This window comes from Siphateles boraxobius, unplaced genomic scaffold, assembly GCF_051911475.1.
Source record: "Siphateles boraxobius isolate OS27281-9 unplaced genomic scaffold, OSU_SipBor_1 24, whole genome shotgun sequence".
NCBI classification, from domain to species: Eukaryota; Metazoa; Chordata; class Actinopteri; order Cypriniformes; family Leuciscidae; genus Siphateles; species Siphateles boraxobius.
Window position 1 is genome coordinate 8,573,047 of NW_027508855.1, and position 22,393 is coordinate 8,595,439.

The 22,393-nt window shown below is 38.5% G+C and overlaps 1 protein-coding gene across 2 annotated transcripts in view; it reads right to left on the minus strand.

The window, feature by feature from the left end:
* Nucleotides 1-308: 308 nt before the first annotated feature.
* The window catches only part of rpl36a (ribosomal protein L36A), a 202,980-nt gene continuing 180,895 nt past the window's right edge, over nt 309-22,393 (minus strand). The window contains exons 1-5 of one of the 2 annotated variants that reach the window (XM_077241235.1): nt 8,773-8,897; nt 8,233-8,338; nt 8,077-8,144; nt 943-1,065; nt 309-392 (exon numbers count right to left, since the gene is read on the minus strand). In XM_077241235.1, the coding sequence (XP_077097350.1) occupies nt 372-392; nt 943-1,065; nt 8,077-8,144; nt 8,233-8,338; nt 8,773-8,775 (321 nt within the window). In that variant the 5' untranslated portion in view covers nt 8,776-8,897 and the 3' untranslated portion in view covers nt 309-371. Of the gene's footprint in view, nt 393-942; nt 1,066-8,076; nt 8,145-8,232; nt 8,340-8,772; nt 8,898-22,393 lie in introns of those variants that run through there. The other variant, XM_077241234.1, reaches the window with a different exon arrangement.

The following is a 22,393-nucleotide window of genomic DNA, read 5'->3' on the forward strand; positions in this document are numbered from 1 at the left end:
CTCTAGCTGCCAAGTTGAAGTGTTACAATTTCTAACATTAATTTAACATATGGCATGTCCCCTCCTTCCACCTCTAACTACACACAAAACGAGTGAGTCTGAATAAAGATCCATCTTTCACTGCAGGATGCATAATTTACTTTACTCCAACAGCTGCATGAGACATAACACATCTGCTGTTAGAGTAACACTTTTGTAGGCATTTATGGAAGCAAAGACGCCATTTTGGTCTCCTATGGTGCACTCAGTGTGGGACTTCATTAGGAAACAATTTGATACTGATGTTGAATTGAAGGCAAAAGTCAAAATAACTGTATACAACTTTTATTGACCGTGATGGTAAACCACAAAAAAAAAGCACATGGCCCAGCTCAGAACTGGATGACCTGGCCCTGGAAGAAAGATGAGAATAGAAGTTATACATAAATACTTATAATAACAGTCTGAAATAGTTTTACAGTTTTCAATGGTTCTGTCCTGATGCCAATGTCCAATGTGTTAAGTCACCCTTTATACACAGGATTATGAACTGGTTTGACTTCCCAGTACTTGACCAGTGTTCCCACACCTCTTATCCAATGACTTTCCATAACTAGTTTAGCAGTTTTCTAACTTTTTCCACTTTTAAAAATTCATGCAATTATTTTACAAAGATTGCCTCACAAAAAGAAATCAAGCAGATAATCTTTTAGAAGAGAGAATAACCACAAATCTTTGTTCACACAAAAAAAAAATCTTTCAAATGAATTTATGCACATAAATTACAAATCAAATAGTATTACCAGTTTTCTCCATAATGGTGAAAACGCTGAAGACAATTAATGACTAAAATAACGCCTTAAAACCACCATTTCAGTTTTTTCTAAGTTTTATCATCGGTACAAATAGTTTCAAATTTGCCTTTTTACTTGTTCTTTAACCAGCTGATGTGCATTTCGTTACCTTTCTCTTTTTGTCTCCTCCCAGCTCAAAATGTTTGCATCTCTTAATGGCCAACATTCTCTTTGAGCGGCAGTTGGGCTCCACGCACTCCAGCCTCAGCACAATCTTCTTTGTGGTTTTAGCCTACGGCAAAAAAGGGACAATTACACCTGATATGCAAAGATCCAATGATCAACAATGAATATTTAAGGCAACATTAGTTTCTCAAAACACAACATAACTACACGTCCTTCTCAAAAAATTAGCATATTGTGATAAAGTTCATTACTTTCCATAATGTAATGATAAAAATTAAACTTTCATATATTTTAGATTCATTGCACACCAACTGAAATTTAAGTTTTTATTGTTTTAATACTGATGATTTTGGCATACAGCTCATGAAAACCCAAAATTCCTATCTCAAAAAATTAGCATATCATGAAAAGGGTCTCTAAACGAGCTATTAATCTAATCATCTGAATCAACTAACTCTAAACACCTGCAAAAGATTCCTGGCTTTTAAAAACTCCCAGACTGTTTCATTACTCAAAACCACAATCATGGGTAAGACTGCCGACCTGACTGCTGTCCAGAAGGCCATCATTGACACCCTCAAGCAAGAGGGTAAGACAAAGAAATTTCTGAACAAATAGGCTGTTCCCAGAGTGCTGTATCAAGGCACCTCAGTGGGAAGTCTGTGGGAAGGAAAAAGTGTGGCAAAAAACACTGCACAACGAGAAGGTGACCGGACCCTGAGGAAGATTGTGGAGAAGGACCGATTCCAGACGTTGGGGGACCTGCGGAAGCAGTGGACTGAGTCTGGAGCAAGGTTATAATCGTTAACGAAAACGAACGAAAACTAGGTGGGAAAAAACATTGTCGTTAACTGAAATAAAAATAAAAACGAGGCATTACAAAAAACGACAACTAACTAAAACTATAATGTGTGTTTGGCAAAACTAACTAAAATAAAATTATAGATTAAATGTCCTTAGTTTTCGTCTTTGTAAATGTCTTGGGCCGCCGCACAGGCCGCCACATATTGCGTTTCGTTATTCATTTTTAAAAAACGCAGCGTATTCGTTCATCTGCATTTCCTTTCCCTGCTCTCTCTCTCTCACATACACGCGCACGCACACACACAGACCCTCCCCTCCGTGCACACCGCGTCTTCATGTAAACGAGTGTTCGTTGAAAGCAAGTTCGCGAAAGGTTGGTAGGCTATCTCGTGAACACCTTTACACAATCACACATTAAAAGGTAGTATAACAAATATTTTAAATTCTGAATACAGAATAATTTTGTCAATGTGTTAATGTCGACCCGAGAAGCGATTGCGGCTTCTTTAGAAAGTTTGAGGTAAAATGCAGTTGGGTTGTCGATGTCAAAACACGATATAAGCTGTGATTCAAATATTAGCTAAAGTTAAATAATGTTATGTCATTTTTTTACTCTAACACTGAATGTTTGCTGCTTCAATCCAGATGAGTATTGTATAGGGTAAATTTAGTAGGGGTGTGAAAATTGTACAGCTGTGGGATTTGTATAGGTTGTGCATTTTGTATAGATGATGTGTAACGTAGATTTTTTGTACGGCGTGTGGATTTTGTGGAGGTAAAGAGATTGAGCTCCTAGCAATGTCTTGTGTGGCTCATAAATGTGTTGATACATGCCGTTCATGTGTGTCTTCTTTAGTCTGTTGGCTATTTAGGTTTTTTCCTGGCACACGTCACTTACACATTTTGCACTTACTGCATGTTGTGTAGACTATTTACATATTTGTGCTCATATGTGACCCTGGATCACAAAACCAGTCTTAAGTAGAACGGGTATATTTGTGGGAATAGCCAACAATAAATTGTATGGGTCAAAATTATCAATTTTTCTTTTATGCCAAAAATCATTAGGATACTAAGTAAAGATCATGTTCCATGAAGATATTTTGTAAATTTCCTACCGTAAATGTATAAAACATTTATTTTTGTGATTGAATGCAGCACAATCGCAAACATAAATGGACAACTTTAAAGAGTAACTAAACTCTAAAACAACTTTTTTTAGTTACTTATCTGCAAGAATGGAGCTTCATAAATGCTGTTCATTGATTGGAGTACATTTTTTGACATTTGGGTATAAAGTGTTTTAATTTTCAAATATATGGTGTAAAAACGTCTGAGTGCTGCCCTCTTCAGGTTAAACGGAAAGCTCCTGCAGTAGGGGTACTTTCTGACGTAGAATACTCTCTGACGTCAATCTGTCACGCCCTTGGTGCGAGCTCACCACGCTCTTGGCAGCCCCTGGTTTAAAAGCATCTGTTTCCGTCAAAACTACTGTAGAGAGTCAGGAGTTGGAATTAGGAGTATTGAAAACGGATATATATATTAGCATATAGTTAGCATAGCATTTATATAGTTATTTAGATTATTTCATGTAGCCTAGGTAGTTAATCTCGGCTATCGCTCCAGTGTGCAACCTGCATTTTACGTGGGATTGCTTCTCCAACGCAATGGAGGTGGAAATGGGCTTCTCCACACAGCTCGCGCTGCCAAACGCTGCTCTTCCTGCATGAACTCCACCCCCGCAGCGGCGTCATGATGTGAGTGAGCATATATTTTTAATCACAATTTATGTTCCTTCTTATTAGGCTAAAGTTAATTAATCCTCTGGTGTCGACAAACGCGCCGGGGCGATTTGCTGATTATTTTTTTCACATAGCAGCAAAATATAATGAACGTAATAGTAATAATAATCCTGGAAAAAATTACCTCAAAATGACTGAATATAAGAATAATCGGATGCCGATCGCGATGCGGGAGTTAAGACCGCAGTTTGAGCTGGTGTCCATAGACAACTCACCCTCCTCCACTTCAGGTGAAGGTGGGGGAGAAAAGTTCTCGACTTCAAATGACCGCTCTGTTGCAAAGCTACTTGCGTCACTCCATTTTAGCTAGTTTGACAGCAGCTGTCACTGCGGGTCTCAGGTGCACGCCCCCCCGCTCAGCCCCACCCTCGGTTCGTCGCATCTATCTCCGCTGGGCTCTGCCCACTTTTCCAGCATTTTGCAAATATTGCCAGTGGGTGGAGTCAGGCTTTGACCAGGGGTTTAGTTACCCTTTAAAGGCGATTTTCTCAATGTTTCGATTTTTTGCACCCTCAGATTCCAGATTTTCAAATAGTTGCATCTCAGCCAAATATTGTCCTATCCTAACAAACCTTACATCAATGGAAAGCTTATTTATTCAGATTTCATGTGATGTATAAATCTCAATTTTGAAAAAAATGACCCATATGACTGGTTTTATCATCCAGGGTCACATATGTACATTTTATGTAGCTACTGGTGTTATTGTTGAATACATATTTCTAAAATTGTGTGATGTTTTTGTTGAGTTATTATTACACAATACTTTTTTCTTGAATCTTGCCCCTGACAAATAACCAAAATTACAAAAAAAGACTAAAACTAACACTAATAAAAACTAAACTAAAACTAAGCATTTTCAAAAAATAAAAAATAAACTAAACTAGCAAACCCACTTTAAAAACTAATTAAAACTAAACTGAATTTGAAAACAAAAAGTCAAAACGAAATAAAAATAAAAACTAATGAAAAATGCAAAACTATAATAACCTTGGTCTGGAGTAGAAACATCCAGAGCCACCGTGCACAGGCGTGTGCAGGAAATGGGCTACAGGTGCCGCATTCCCCAGGTCAAGCAACTTTTGAACCAGAAACAGCGGCAGAAGCGCCTGACCTGGGCTACAGAGAAGCAGCACTGGACTGTTGCTCAGTTTTGCATGTCATTCGGAAATCAAGGTGCCAGAGTCTGGAGGAAGACTGGGGAGAAGGAAATGCCAAAATGCCTGAAGTCCAGTCAAGTACCCACAGTCAGTGATGGTCTGGGGTGCCATGTCAGCTGCAGGTGTTGGTCCACTGTGTTTTATCAAGGGCAGGGCCAATGCAGCTAGCTATCAGGAGATTTTGGAGCACTTCATGCTTCCATCTGCTGAAAAGCTTTATGGAGATGATTTCATTTTTCAGCACGACCTGGCACCTGCTCACAGTGCCAAAACCACTGGTAAATGGTTTACTGACCATGGTATTACTGTGCTCAATTGGCCTGCCATAAGAATCTGTGGGATATTGTGAAGAGAAAGTTGAGACGCAAGACCCAACACTCTGGATGTGCTTAAGGCCGCTATCGAAGCATCCTGGGCCTCCATAACACCTCAGCAGTGCCACAGGCTGATTGCCTCCATGCCACGCCGCATTGAAGCAGTCATTTCTGCAAAAGGATTCCCGACCAAGTATTGAGTGCATAACTGAACAATTATTTGAAGGTTGACTTTTTTTGTATTAAAAACACTTATTGGTCGGATGAAATATGCTAATTTTTTGAGATAGGAATTTTGGGTTTTCATGAGCTGTATGCCAAAATCATCAGTATTAAAACAATAAAAGACCTGAAATATTTCAGTTGGTGTGCAATGAATCTAAAATATATGAAAGTTAAATTTTTATCATTACATTATGGAAAAGAATGAACTTTATCACAATATGCTAATTTTTTGAGAAGGACCTGTAAACCCAACTAAAGTCCTATTCGCACGGGATAAGTATTACCTGGTGACCTCTATTCATTTGTAATAATTGCGGAGATTGTCTGTGATCTTAATTCCGCCATGTCTGTAATTTGTAAAGTAAAAATCCCCCCGCAAATGACCTACCATATTTCGCTGAAAACCGAGGTCCTGTGATAATATTAATGCCGTGCGAATTGGCATCTCTGTGATTTGGCGGGGTCGTATATAATTTTTCAAGGTTTTTGTTTCCTGTGCGCTTTATCCATCTTTCGCGAAGAATGGAGGCTCGAGTGTTTCGATAGTATTTTGGGTGCTGGGTAATATTGCTATATATACCATACAACAATACAATTTGCAGAAAGAGAAAGCTGAAAACCATCAGAAGAGCAAAAACAACAGTAATGATTAGATGGATGACATGTATAGCAGCATGCGGTAAGGATCATTCTTCCGTTTATAATATAGCATACAGGTAGACCTATAACAAGACATTTCCAAGCAATAGCCTACTGACATCAAATCCGGGAGATAAGTCAGTAAATTTGGGTAAAATCACAGGCTTCGCTTATCCCGTGAGAATGCGCCACACGAAATTCAGATGTGGTGGGGTAATTTCTAAATCACACGAGGTTCCCAGATAATACTAATCCAGTGCGAACAAGGCTTTAGTTGCTTAAGAAATAAGTTACATGTAGCTTTGAACCAAGTAATGAAGTTAACAGAATGATTTAATTTTCATTTTGATATACACATTTAGATTAAATATTCAAGCAGTCAAATTACATTACCCAGAAGTTAAACAAATAATTTAGAAAACGTGCTGCTTTTGAACACTTGTGGCGTGCTCCATTTTAATGTCACAAAAGAGTGCTAGGTGCATGAGAATTCCTCTTTAAACTCAATTGCAGAACTCCTGTTCTGAGAACATCTCTCGGCAGAATGATGCGCACTTTTGTTCGGTGGTAGAACGGTCCATTGGTCAGTTTGAAAAGGTCTGATGACAATAATGTACAAGCACTGCTGCAGAGGTGTGCTTTTGATGTCATGTGCAGGCAGACAGTATCCTAATGATAACTCCTGTGATCTTTTTTCCAATAAAGACATTTTAACTAAGGAGTGCCTCGGTCATTAGAGATTTCTTTTCTCTACACTGTCTCTAAAGATGTTCTACCTTGGACCGAAGAGCACCCAAATTAAACTCAAAAGGAATTGAGCACGCCATTCATCCTGAATCTAAACTCCTGTGATCTTCCCAACATTATGAAAAATACCATTGTATTTGAAGACTTGTAAGAATTGCTTTTTTTATTTTATGTTTTGCCCATTATAAATTCTGTATAAACATCCTAAACATGTTTACCTTATGGGCAAAATAGCAAATATTTATTTATTATTAAAGATATTTGGCCAGTGGAAAAGAATAAGAACTCCTCTCTGAAAAGCATTTTACACAATTTTGCTTTTACAGAGATTGATAGCCTAAATTTATTCAAAAACATAAGGCCACTAAATGCTTTTTAGCAACGTAATGTGACTGCACAAATGGCATTTATAAACCAGATCTCATATTATCCAAATGTCTTGTACCGTTAAACATGGTAACATGTGGATGGGAATATGCATATGGAAATATGCAGATGAGGATATGCATAGTAAAAAAACTAGTCGACGCAAGCTCTGGTTATTTCATAGAGGAGACGGGGTGGAGATGCATGTATGCACAATCTTCTTGGTTTTATAAAGGGAATTTTTTGCAGGTTCTGGCATACACATGGTTTTATTATTCTGAAAACTTATGAGCATACACAAAATCTAGCTTTTAGGATGAAATCCACGGAAAGTTTGATAAACAAGGCCCCTAATATTAAGATCTGGTAATCCTATTGGAAGTGGTCAGGCAAGACAGAACATTGTTTACACCTGATTGTAACCTACAACTTCAATGCATGTCCTGTGACCAGTTGAGATGCTTATGCGTTTTCAACATCGCATTTGTGGTGTGACTACTACCTTCAAATTAAAAGTCCATCAAAATACCTTTCCGTTCGCATTCTTTTTTTTTTTTTTAAGTACTGCCCAGTTTTCATAACCAAAAATTGATAATATCACATGTAAATCTAAGGCTCCATGTTATTTAGTCAAATGCCAAATAAAGTCCTTTAAGCACATTAACAATAACCTAAAGACACTATAAACCCAGAGTTTGAAACATGTATAGCAATCAAGATTCCACCATATTCTACACCAGTGGGTCTCATTTTTGTCAAGATCGCTTTTTAAAACTTACTGCATATTCATTTTAGTTTAGTATACTGATAAGTTACACTCTTTGCGGAATTATAATTAAACCGAATGAACTTCATTGTTCATTTGAATTATCTAATCTTTGTTTCAACAATACCTGGTGCTTCAATGGTTGAAAATGGCTTGAAATAGCCAAATAAAATCAGATAAAATATGTAAAATAATAAATAACAGCAATACTGGCTTGGAACAATGTTTTAAATCGAGGCAACATGGCCATTCTGGCCTCTATACTTTGGCACCCATCTGCAAGACCCAACATACCTTTTTTCGGAAAATAGGCTTCGTTTGTCCTCCATAACCACTCTGCTTTCTGTCGTAACGCCTCTTCCCTAAAACGAACAATTAAACAAATGCAATTAATTCTTCAGACAGTGAAATCTACACTATCCAACGTCCCAGCCAGCTCTCAGGACTTACCCTGGGCGTACAGAGAGTCTTTGCCCTTCTTGTACTGGGTCACTTTATGTGGCTGGTGCTTCTTGCATTTTTTGCAGTAAGTCCTGCGGGTCTTCGGTACGTTCACCTACGGAAAAACACGTCTCGTCAATGAAATCTCATGCTTTCCGAGCTCATTACTGCGACGCCGAAAACCAGCAGCAGACAAACTAGCGCTCGAGCTAACAAGTATTTTCACTATATTTACACAAAATTCTGTAACTTCAGAGGTGTGAATAATGCATTCGAATATATAATGACAAAAAGCAAGCGTTTAATTAAGTTTATTTCAAATACCAATCATATGCTGCTACAATTAAAACATCTACATTACTATTCGGAAAGTCGGCAAGTAAAGGAGAATAAACATCTTATTCATCATATAAACAACCCAATATAACATTTTATATAATGCCGATGCTGTATACATTCACATTGTGCAGTTTATTTAGGGCTAAATTGTTAAAATATTTAGGATTAAAACAGATTTTGGATGAAAGTCCACAAGAAGACATTACGCACCATGGTCGCCCTCGCGGCGCAGGAGCAAAGAGGAAGTAGAGACGTCACTCAGAGCATTAATACCGGGTCGCACTAGTGACGTCTCGCGCTGTTTGCTCTTGCACGATGCTACCATCTAACGGTCGAGATACCAAAGATACATATGAATACCAATATTATTATGAGTATTTTAATAACTAATGTGAATGATACCACCGACAACGTAGAAGTTGATAGTTTTCAGATAATCTGTAAAGACTCGACTATATTTATTTCTACTTATCGCGATATTTTGTCGAAACGTGACAAAAACGCTCACGCCAATCCAAAACACCGTTCATTTTTATATCTCATCAGAAACGACGATAAGATTTAATAATAACAAACATTGTTTTGAAACACGATCAAAACGTCATAAAAATGACTGAAAATGCGACTCATGGTATCACATAATAAAATCCCGGTGAAAATTATTCTAAAAGAATATTGTTCTACAACTCTTTGCTGAACAAAAAAAGGTATTATATTGTGTTCTCATAACGAAATGGAGAAAAAAACTGAAACCACACGATTGGAGAAAATTGTTTTCATAATAAGGAAAAAGGGGAGCTTCAAAGACCAGGGATATGCCTACAGTGTTGTAAATTTTCTACAGTGGTACAAAATTTGTTTCAATTTTTAGTTTATAGAATCATTTATGTTGAGTAAATTTATGAAGATTGTGTGTTTTATTATTCTTGTATAGTGATATAAGTGATAAACATGGTAATATTTTAAAACAACAACATTTTTATTGATGTTCCTCATTTGTCATTTTTTGATTTGTCAGAGAATAATTGAGTATAGAGAACAATTATGGCCAGTAGAAAAACGAATAAAAAAAAAACTGCCTGTGCTTCATGTGCCCACTGGCCGTCTGAGATGTTGATATGGACTGGCACATGCCGCATGCTGCTTGCTGCCAGTATCACCATGGCGACACTGAGTAGGTCATTCCTGATGAGCAGTAATAACATCTGCCTGACCCAATGACTCCAAGGTGCATTCTGTAGTGCGTACTGCACATTATACTGGCCTGCTAGATGTTACTGGAAAATCACGCCTGTTCACACATTCACGGTTATCTCTGCATGCATTCTATACAAAACCACCCTCTCTCTCACACACACACACACACACACACACACACACACACACACACACACACACACACACACACACACACACACACACACACACACACACACACACACACACACACACACACACACACACAACACACACACACACACACACACACACACACACACACACACACACACACACACACACACACACTGCATGTCCTGGAGCTTTGATTAATAACACCTGATTGTACATGTTCGTCTTTAGCTCCCTTCATGCAGATTAATGGGGTTAATTAATTAGTGAAATAATTTGAAAAGACAAAGAACAAACCATTGCTTGTGTGTGGGGATGTTGCTCTGATTTTAAATGGTCATGGTAATGTCATGTTTAAGGATCCTTGGCGATTCTCACTCATACATTTGACATAACATTACCCTTTGTTGCTCTGGAAGAGAGACAATAATGTTAGTGCAACATTAACATTACACAATATTTTGACTTCCATAGTATTTTTTTTCCTATTTTGACTTCCATGGTATTTTTTTTTTTTACCATTGTCGTGGCAAAAAATGATTATCAAACCATCATCACTGCGTAAGAGACACTCTGAATTAAATAGTCTTTTAAAAGGTTTTTATTCTTGCAAGAAGGCCCAGTCACCACAAAAGTTATGCTGTGGAGTGTAGAGAGAGTGAAACAACACCAGGAAGAGCTGGGCCGCCTTTTGTACTGATTTCAAGGTCTTCCTAGAAGCAGGGCTCCTTTCTGCCACATTCCTTAGATAAAGGACCCATGGCTGCTAGCCTCGATTTATTACTAGCTGACCCTTAAGACCCCCCCGGACTAGATGACCTCTGACCTCAGAAAGCAGAGGTCCCTATACCCAGCTGTTCCTGAAGTGTCTCGCTCCTGTAATGCAGATGTAAAAACATACATATATCTCCCGTCCCAGTCACATAGAAACATGTGACTAACAATACTTTGTAATATCTACTGCAGATCAATGAAAACCAAAATTTTCCATTACACCATACTATGGAAGTCAATGGGGTCCCATCAAATGTTTGGCTACCCATATTCTTCAAAATATCTTATTTTGTGTTCAGCAGAAGACAGAAATTCATACAGATTTGGAACCACTTGAGGGTGATTAAATTATCACAATATTTTCATTTTTGGAAGAACTATTCCTTTAAACAAACAAACAAAAAAATGACTCAAAGTCATTTGTATTTGTACTGCTAACCAGTTTTTTGTGACAATTTAATAGAAATAGAATATGTATGTGATGTGATATTATTGTTCTTATGCATATATACAAACAACTGTGTTTACACTGGTTTCATATAGATGATCCCAAACATTTCACATGAACATTTCATTCGCATTGTTCTTTATTGCTATTCCGTAATATTTGTCTCTTGTTGGAGTTTAGCATATTGTCCACAGGGGGGCGGCAAACGGCTGAAGGCCTTCACCTGTATTTCAACCATGATTTCAACATGGTCAGGAGACAAGTTAATGCATTGCTGACATACAGCGATTTACGAAAACGAAGGTGAATAATTTTAAGATGTTACCCTCTTTTATACTCATATATGTTGCTTTTTAATGTTTTAATTGTTCAAATCTGTAATCTTTGACTGGGCGCACTGGGTTGCAGAGACTTATGGAAAAACAACAAACAATCAGATGAAAAAAGTTAATGGACGTGCTTCAGTTGCTAATGAGCAAAATATTAGTAATTAGTTTATGTAAGTAACGCCTAGTAAAACATTTAGTTATATGCCCAGTAAAACTACAGCGTGTAAAGTATGACAAAAGGAATTAATGAGGCGAAGACCGTGTATCGTCAGCAGAATTATTTATTGAGAAACGGGCTCTTTGGTAGCTGCAGTCAAGTCTAACAAGCTATACAGTGCATTTTAGTTTTATACACATTTTAGGGCAGACAGTCCTTACAGGTGAAGACAAAGCACTCAGGTCACAACAATCTTAAACAAAGTTTGCAAAAGATGTAAACCGTTATTAGCCCAGACTTTGGAGTTTTATGAACCCCAGTCCAATCAGCATAAGTGTACCATGCAGGACAATTGTACCAAGATTGGGCCAGGGGAAACAAAAGCCATCACAGATAAAAGGTGATAGCCTCAAGTAATATGCTTCTACCAATATGGAGATCAGGAACCGTCAGAAACCTTCTAGAACCTTTGCTTAATAATCATTCATCTGATGTTATCATCTTCACCTTAAATGGCAAATACAATGTATATCCCTTTAGTTTTTATGTGATGTTATGTCAGGACGTAGGATCAGTAGATCTTAAACAGCTTCTTAAATTTGTAATCCCACAGAGGACAAGTTTCATTTCAGTTTTAAGGATTTCTCACCACCACCCTTTTTGTGCCTGTAGACCTGCCAGAATGGGATGCTGATGAAGAACCTGATTCGTTTTTGGAGTATGGCCATATTCAAACCAAGATCTGAGGGTGATTACATTTGTGGCAGGTGGTAATTCTAATTAAGTGGACTGGAACAAAATTTTATTGGACCAATTTTTTTAATACATCCCTGCTTAGATGAGTCAGTCAATATATTTTATGTATTTTTTGTACGTTTTCCTTTTGAATGCATATCACTACAAATACTTATTTCATCAAATGTACTTAATTTTTAAAAAATATATATTTCCTATTTATTCTCTTTATTGTTTAGCATTTATAAATGTAGAAATATAGGCCAAATATTCATATAGTTTTAAATATACAGGTCCTTCTCAAAAAATTAGCATATTGTGTTAAAGTTCAGTATTTTCCATAATGTAATGATAAAAAATTTAACTTTCATATATTTTAGATTCATTGCACACCAACTGAAATATTTCAGGTCTTTTATTGTTTTAATACTGATGATTTTGGCATACAGCTCATGAAAACCCAAAATTTCAGGGGAAATTTCTCAAAAAATTAGACTGAGCCTGGAGTAGAAACATCCAGAGCCACCGTGCACAGGCGTGTGCAGGAAATGGGCTACAGGTGCCGCATTCCCCAGGTCAAGCCACCTTTGAACCAGAAACAGCGGCAGAAGCGCCTGACCTGGGCTACAGAGAAACAGCACTGGACTTCAGGCATTTTGGCATTTCCTTCTCCCCAGTCTTCCTCCAAACTCTGGCACCTTGATTTCCGAATGACATGCAACATTTGCTTTCATCCGAAAAAGGGACTTTGGAACACTGAGCAACAGTCTGAGCTGAGCTGCTTAGAGAACACCTTTTATACGGGCTGAATTTTATAGGCCTAAAATATTGTTTAGTAATTCTGTGAATTACACTGCGCAAACCAAAGAAATACTACCCACAGGGTGAAGAAGGGTTGGCTCTCAGTCTCCACAGAACAAAATAATTATTTTATTTTATTTTTAGTGTTTTTATTTATGAGGAAGAAACAATGTTACGGATGTGACAGTTCTGCGTACGTGAGCGCTCTGAAAGCGGCACTAAAATATGCTTTAAAACTTTCACAGAGACATCAAACAGAAAGCACAAAACCTTTCTTTAAAGTGAATTTCGTTTTGTATTAATTGTATCTTAATTTTAATGAATGTTTCATCAACCAATTGCCTGGATTTAATAAATAACAAGTAAATATAGCAGACGATAGATAATCAGGAAACGGAGGCGCCAGCGCGTGAACTGGAGCTCGTCTCATAAATGAACCGAAACTCGGCGTATAAGGTAACCTACTTGCCTCACAGACTTGTCTACTTTTAAACAGAACAATTCAAAACGAAAGAAAACAGACTACAGACTGCTCTCTGCTTATGTAATCCGTATGTAATGTGCATTTCTCTCTGGCGGGTCTACTGCGAAGATCGAGAGTCAGCATAGCGAGTCACCTCAGAAATCCTTGTGATATATTCAGTTTGTGCTGGTCTGACTTAAATAAAATAGTGTTTAAAAATTACTTTCTGTTTAAGTCAGTTTTGTGTTAGTGTAGACCATAATGCATACAAGAACATTAATGGGAACATTAAAGAATGTTATTTTTTTTGAAGTAACTAAAAAGTTACTTTTAACAGTAATGCATTACTTTATGGTGTAAGTAATCAACAAAGTAATTGAGTTACTTTTTGAATGAAGTAACAAGTAACTGTAACTAGTTACTATATCTTAGTAACTAGCACAACACTGCTTGGCACACCTATTTTTGGGCAGTTTCTCCCATTCTTGTTTGCAGAACTTCTCAAGCCCCATCAGGTCGGATAGGGTGCACAGCCATTCTCAGATTTAGTCGTTGTCCTGTTGGAAGAAAGATGAACTGTCACCCCAGTCTGAGGTCCAAAATGCTCTGGAGCAGGTTTTCATCAAGGATCTCTCTGTACATTTCTGCATTCATCTTTCCTTTGATCCTGACTAGTCTCCCAGTTCCTGCCACTGAAAAACATCCCCACAGCATGATGCTGCCACCACCATGGATGGTATTGGCCAGGTGATGATCAGTGCCTTGTTTCCTCCAGACATGACGCTTGCCATTCAGGCCAAGAGTTCAATCTTTGTTTCATCAGACCAGAGAATTTTGTTTCTCATAAAGTCCTGATTGGTGGAGTGCTGCAGAGATGATTGTTCTTCTGGAAGGTTCTCCTCTCCACAGAGAATCGCTGGAGCTCTGTCAGAGTGACCATCGGGTTCTTGGTCACCTCCCTGACTAAGGCCCTTCTCCCCCATCACTCAGTTCGGCCGGGCGGCCAGCTCTTGGAAGAGGCCTGGTGGTTCCAAACTTCTTCCATTTATGGATGATTGAGGCCACTGTGATCATTGTAAGGCTGTTGGAACGAATTCTGCAATTCGAATATAATTAGAATATTTAAAAAAATCAATACTATTCGAATGCTGAAGTTGCTATTCGAATATTGCTTTTTAATGTATATTTAAAAGAAAATGTATATGCAATCTTGCCTTTCTCATCGCCTTGCACGCATGTGAAAATGAAATGCTTTTGTTTCGTCTGATGAACAATAAAGTTTTTGAATCGTAACACAATTGTGCACGTTATCCATGCTGTATCATCCATAACAGTACTGTCAGAAATGGCGGAGAGCCACAGATATAAACACTAGATGTCGCCTTGGCTACGGCAGTTCATTGGAACAAATGCGTCAATGTAGGAAAAGTTCTAACGGAATAAAATCACCATAAATCGTCATGAATGCGATTTTCTAGTTGTTTTGGTTCGTTCCAGCGGTCAGACATGTATTTATTATAGAGTCCAGAGAAATTGTAAAAAATTTACAAAATTTCACAATCTTGTGACGCATGCTTAGAACCCCAAGGCGACATCTAGTGTTTATATCTATGGCGGAGAGCTATGTCTCCACGGAAACGGAGATCACCACTCCTGACAATTTGAGAAGCGATGTGTGGAAAGTGTTTGGATTTCAAACCATAAATGGAAAAGTTACAAATAAAGAAGTGGCAATCTGCAGAATATGCAAAATCCGAATGAAATATCACTCATCAACTAGCAACCTGAGGGCACACCTGACAACGTTACACCCTGACAAGCTAGGCGATCTGTCCGAGGAACCGCCGCTAAAACAGACAATAATTACTTCTTTTCTGCCTCTCTCCTCATCACTGGGCTTACCAGCTGTCCGCCAAAAGGCAATAACAAATGACACAGTTTATCTGTAAAGATATGAGACCAATCAACATCACGCAGGTGTCTGGATTTAAAGATTTTATTCACGAGCTTGAGCCAAGGCACACGGTTCCTAGCCGCGCAAAAATGCTGTGCAATTTTTGATGCAGTCTCAGCACCCTTTATTTAATATATATATATATATATATATATATATATATATATATATATATATATATATATATATACAGGTGATAGCCATATAATTAGAATATCATCAAAAAGTTGATTTATTTCAGTAATTCCATTCAAAAAGTGAAATTTGGATATTATATTCATTCATTATACACTGATTATAGACTGATATATTTCAAGTGTTCATTCCTTTTAATTTTGATGATTATAACTGACAACTACTGGAAACCCCAAAATCAGTATCTCAGAAAATTAGAATATTTTGAAAAAGTTAAATATTCAAGACACCTGGTGCCACACTCTAATCAGCTAATTAACTCAAAACACCTGCAAAGGCCTTTAAATGGTCTCTCAGTCTAGTTCTGTAGGCTACACAATCATGGGGAATACTGCTGACTTGACAGCTGACGACCATTGACATCTTGCACAAGGAGGCCAAGACACAAAAGGTCATTGCTAAAGAGGCTAGATGTTCACAGAGCTCTGTGTCCAAGCACATTAATAGAGAGGTGAAGGGAAGGAAAAGATGTGTTAGAAAAAAGTGTACAAGCAATAGGGATAACCACACCCTGGAGAGGTTTGTGAAACAAAACCCATTCAAAAATGTGGGGGAGATTCACAAAGAGTGAACTGCAGCTGGAGTCAGTCCTTCAAGAACCAACACGCACAGACGTATGCAAGACATGGGTTTCAGCTGTTGCATTCCTTGTGTCAAGCCACTCTTGAACAAGACACAACATCAGAAGCGTCTCGCCTAGGCTAAAGACAAAAAAGACTGGACTGATGCTGAGTGGTCCAAAGTTATGTTCTCTGATGAAAGTAAATTTTGCATTTCCTTTGGAAATCAAGGTCCCAGAGTCTGGAGGAAGAGAGGAGAGGCACAGAATCCACGTTGCTTGAAGTCCAGTGCAAAGTTTCCACAGTCAGTGATGGTTTGGGGTGCCATGTCATCTGCTGGTGGTGGTCCACTGTGTTTTCTGAGGTCCAAGGTCAACGCAGCCATCTACCAGGAAGTTTTAGAGCACTTCATGCTTCCTGCTGCTGACCAACTTTATGGAAATACAGATTTCATTTTATAACAGGACTTAGCACCTGCACACAGTGCCAAAGCTACCAGTACCTGGTTTAAGGACCATGGTATCCCTGTTCTTAACCCTTTCACACGTAAGTTTAAAATATTCTAACTGATCCCCCCAGCGTGAGTTTTTCAAGGCGACCGTTATTCAGAACTTGTCACTGTAATGTTTCCATGGTGAAGAGTCATTGCTTGTTACGTGACACCGCGCAACCAAAACACACAATGTGTATCTGATATGAATAAAACGTGTCGTCTTATTATAATGGAAAGGATTATGATTGCCGCTTCCATAGACATCAGTGTGTATTTTACAAACTCAAAATCATTGTTTTACTAGTACTTATTTGTATTTATACATACATAAAAATTATGTGGTTGAAAACACTAAATAGTTGTGATATATGATAGCACTGAGTGTGTCCGTCTCTGGCTCAGAGCCAGCCAACACGCAAAAGCACGTTTGAATTTAGCAGTTGATCACGTGATGCACTGACCGTTCTAATCACACCGGTGTGATCGTACGCTCCAGGGACCAGCCAAGACTGATCACACCGGTGTGATCGTACGTGCGAAAGGGTTAATTGGCCAGCAAACTCGCCTGACCTTAACCCTATAGAAAATCTATGGGGTATTGTGAAGAGGAAGATGCGATACGCCAGACCCAACAATGCAGGAGAGCTGAAGGCCACTATCAGAGCAACATGGGCTCATAACACCCGAGCAGTGCCACAGACTGATCGACTCCATGCCACGCCGCATTGCTGCAGTAATTCAGGCAAAAGGAGCCCCAACTAAGTATTGAGTGCTGTACATGCTCATACTTTTCATGTTCATACTTTTCAGTTTGCCAACATTTCGAAAAATCCTTTTTTTGTATTGGTCTTAAGTAAAATTCTAATTTTCGATTATTAAGATACTGAATTTGGGATTTTCATTATTTGTCAGTTTTAATCATCACAATTAAATGAAATAAACATTTGAAATGCATTCACCTAAAGGATTATTAGGAACACTACACTAATACTGTGTGTGACCTGTGACCCCCTTTTTCCTTCAGAACTGCCTTAATTCTACGTGGCATTGATTCAACAAGGTGCTGTAAGTATTCTTTAGAAATGTTGGCCCATATTGATAGGATAGCATATTGCAGTTGATGGAGATTTGTGGGATGCACATCCAGGGCACGAAGCTCCCGTTCCACCACATCCCAAAGATGCTCTATTGGGTTGAGATCTGGTGACTGTGGGGGCCATTTTAGTACAGTGAACTCGTTGTCAGGTTCAAGAAACCAATTTGAAATGATTCGAGCTTTGTGACATGGTGCATTATCCTGCTGGAAGTAGCCATCAGAGGATGGGTACATGGTGGCCATAAAGGGATGGACATGATCAGAAACAATGCTCAGGTAGGCCGTGGCATTTAAACGATGCCCAATTGGCACTAAGGGGCCTAAAGTGTGTCTAGAAAACATCCCCCACACCATTACACCACCACCACCAGCCTGCACAGTGGTAACAAGGCATGATGGATCCATGTTCTCATTCTGTTTACGCCAAATTCTGACTCTACCATCTGAATGTCTCAACAGAAATCGAGACTCATCAGACCAGGCAACAATTTTCCAGTCTTCAACTGTCCAATTTTGGTGAGCTCTTGCAAATTGTAGCCTCCTTTTCCTATTTGTAGCGGAGATGGGTGGTACCTGGTGGGTTTTTCTGCTGTTGTAGCCCATCCGCCTCAAGGTTGTGCGTGTTGTGGCTTCACAAATGCTTTGCTGCATACCTCGGTTGTAACGAGTGGTTATTTCAGTCAAAGTTGTTCTTCTATCAGCTTGAATCAGTCGGCCCATTCTCCTCTGGCATTTTCGCCCACAGGACTGCCGCATACTGGATGTTTTTCCCTTTTCACACCATTCTTTGTAAACCCTAGAAATGGTTGTGCGTGAAAATCCCAGTAACTGAGCAGATTGTGAAATACTCAGACCGGCCCGTCTGGCACCAACAACCATGCCACGCTCAAAATTGCTTAAATCACCTTTCTTTCCCATTCTCACATTGAGTTTGGAGTTCAGGAGATTGTCTTGACCAGGACCACACCCCTAAATGCATTGAAGCAACTGCCATGTGATTGGTTGATTAGATAATTCCATTAACCCTCTGAAACCGACGGCATCGTCGACGACGCCACACGACTCCTCCGATAAATATTGATATTATTTGATGAAAAATTGATCGATTTCCTTACCGTTTTTTGCAGCAGAAAGCTAACACGCTAGCCGTCACGGGGGTGTATTTGGTGTCTTTCTAGCCTTTTCAGAAGGTTTTCTATCCAGCCTGGAACTTGTGCGTCCTTTCAGAGTGTTTCAGTAATAAATCCATATGTGTATATCCCAGTTTTGATCTCTGAAGTCCATAATTTATAAATTTTCCGTCATATTTGCTGCTAGCTTGATGCAAGCTGCCATTTTGGACATCTCGCGATGCTTTGCGTGAGGTTGTTGACCAATGACAGGCTGATCCGTCGTCCACGTTGGTGTGCGTCATTACGCATGAACCAAGGGTGATATTTTGGAAAGAGAGAGACGCACGGCACAGTGGTTTCGAGGAGAGAGAGAGAGAGACGCACAGAGAGACGCGAGTTTTGAATAATACACAGAGAAACACGGAGAATAATGGATCCTCAGAGATTGAGAAACATGGATGTAAATCAAGCACTGGCCTTTTTTGATGCCATGGAGGATGATGGATTTTCTGGAGAAGAGAGCTTTTTGACTGATGAGGAACTTGATTACCAGAATCGTCTAGACCCTGCTGAAGAGTAAGTTACATTTATTTATTTACTGTAAAAGTATAAAAATAAACAAAAACTAATATGATAAAATATACATTTTCTAAATATGGAAAAATAAGTTATGTAAAAGTAGTATTTCGTTTTTCTGTGTGTGTTACAGAGTAGTAAGAGTTGTAGATTACACTCTTTGTCTCTCAACCATTGTATGTCTGAGTTTATTTACTGTAAAAAGTATAAAAAAAGAAGAAAAAACTAATATGATAAAATATAAATTTTCTAAATATGTAAAAATAAGTTCTGTAAAAGTAGTATTTCATTTGTTTATGTTTGTTACAGAGTTGTGGATTACACTTTGTCTCTCAGCCATTGTTTGTCTGAGTTTACCTAGAGATACAAACAAAGGATGTTGTAGTGGGGGGTTGGTCACACCTTTTACCTGTGGAGAGAATAGTGGGGGGTCCGTCACACCTTTTGGCTGGAAAGCGAATGGTCATATTATAGCTGTGGTGGGTTGGGGGTACAGTAGCAATCTCAGCCATTGTAATCTTATGTGAAAAATCAAATACAAAAACAGTAATTGATCTAATTTGTATGATCTAATATTTTGCTTTATTTATTTGTTTTACAGTTGTGATAATGATGAAGACACCAGCCCACCCACCCAAGCCAGACAGGAAAGCTCCCATTCTTCCACTGAGGAGGGCCCTTCCACTTCTGCTGCAGCATCCCAGCAGCTGCCAGGAATAGGTCATGGACGGCTGCTGCAGTTTTTTACTTCACAAGGAAGTTTGTGCAGAGAAGCAGCAACAGCCCATGACCCACAGGGCTTTTCTGGAGGAGCTGACAGCCCAACTCTGTGGTGTTACAGTTGCTGTTCCTCCCACCCAGCAACAAAGTAACCATGTACCCGTCCAAACATCGGAACAAACTGAAGCAAGCAAGAAGGCCACCTATGGTAGAAGGCAATGTGTGAACTGCAAACAGACAAGGCAGGTGAAACAGGCCACCCCCTGGAAATGCAAAGCCTGTGATGTGGCCCTCTGTGTGATTCCTGATAGGAACTGTTTTGAGGCTTGGCATCAGTGATTTTCATGAGGCCCAAAACGCCTGGACTTCCTTTGGAAAAATGTAAATATTTTTTGTTCTGTTCAAGTTATAATGTTCATTCCTGTGCTCCAGGACTCCAAAGACTTGAACAAACTGTTTTCCAGAGGAAAATTGCTTAGCTTTTATTTATTTGTGTGTGATTTCAATAAATATTTGAGTGATTCAATTTCCGATTTATTTTTTCATTTGTCTTTGTGGTCCCATAACTTATTTTACATTCAGGTGACATCAATGAAACACAAATAAGCTGAAAGTTCAATTTGTCCTGAAAAAAAAGATGTGTGTCAATTGTCTGTGCACAAAAGTGTTGATGTTTTACAAGCTTTTTTAGTGAATAACACCAGACGAAAAATTTATTGTAAAAATACCCTTAGGTCTCAGAGGGTTAATGAGAAATCGAACAGGTGTTCATAATAATCCTTTAGGTGAGTGTATATCAGTCTGTGTGTAATGAATGAATATAATATCCAAATTTCACTTTTTGAATGGAATTACTGAAATCAACATTTTGATGATATTCTAATTATGACCAGCACCTTTATATGTATATATATAAAATGTCCATTTAAGTTGACAAATTAAAGTCATTCATTTTGTTCCGGTGTTTTATTGTGAAGAAAGCGATCACCTGTTTCAAAATTTTATTGTAATGTTAGATGTCCCTCTAGTGGACAGAACGTGTAACAACAACCACATGCTATAGTGGCATTGCCGATCCAGTGTAATAGGATGAATTTGAGCATTTTATATTCAAATAGTATTCATATGTTAAATAAAATAAGGAATGGAATTTGAATAGTATTATAGAGGAAGGTTGACAGCCCTAGATAATTGGGACCTTCAATGCTGCAGACATTTTTCTATACCCTTCCCCAGATCTGTGCCTCGATGCACTCATGTCTCAGAGGTCTACAGACAATTCCTTGACTTCATTGGTTTGTGCTCTGACATGCACTGTTAACTGTGGGAGTCAGGGACCTTATATAGACATGTGTGTGCCTTTCCAAATCATGTCTAATCAACTGAATTTACCACAAATGGACTTAACTTAATTTTGAGTATCATTTTTCCATTTTCTATTTTTTAATAAATTTGCAAAGATTTCAAACAAACTTCTTTAACGTTGTCATTATCTGGTATTGTTTGTAGAATTTTGAGTAAAATAATGAATTTAATCTATTTTGTAATAAGGCTGTAACATAACAAAATGTGGTAAAAGTTAAGCGCTGTGAAAACTTTCCGGATGCACTGTATATATGTAGTAATGCATGGGTGTAAAGAAGTGCACGACGGAGTAATAAACAAAAAATAGTCTTTAATAAATCCAACAAGGAATAGGCAGGAGTATAAACAAACACGGCTTAGCTTAAATTTGTTAAATTTAGATGATATCAAACAATGAAACAAGAGAAACTGAGGGCTTAAATACACAGGATTATTGATTGAAACAGAACAGGTGTAGAGCTATTTAATAACCAAGGAAACTAATTGGGACCCCAGGCAGGTAAAACAGGAATGGAACACAGAGAAAACTAAACCAAAACTTACTAAACCAGTACTGAATTACAGTACTTTCCCTTCCCAGAAGGCGTGCCGTTGCGCCGTAAAAATCCAACTGAGGAGGAAGGTAGGGAGCTCTGGAGGAGGACGCAGAGGAGGCGGAGAGCAGGAGACCAGCGGTGATGACAGAAGAAGAGACCAGGGTGGG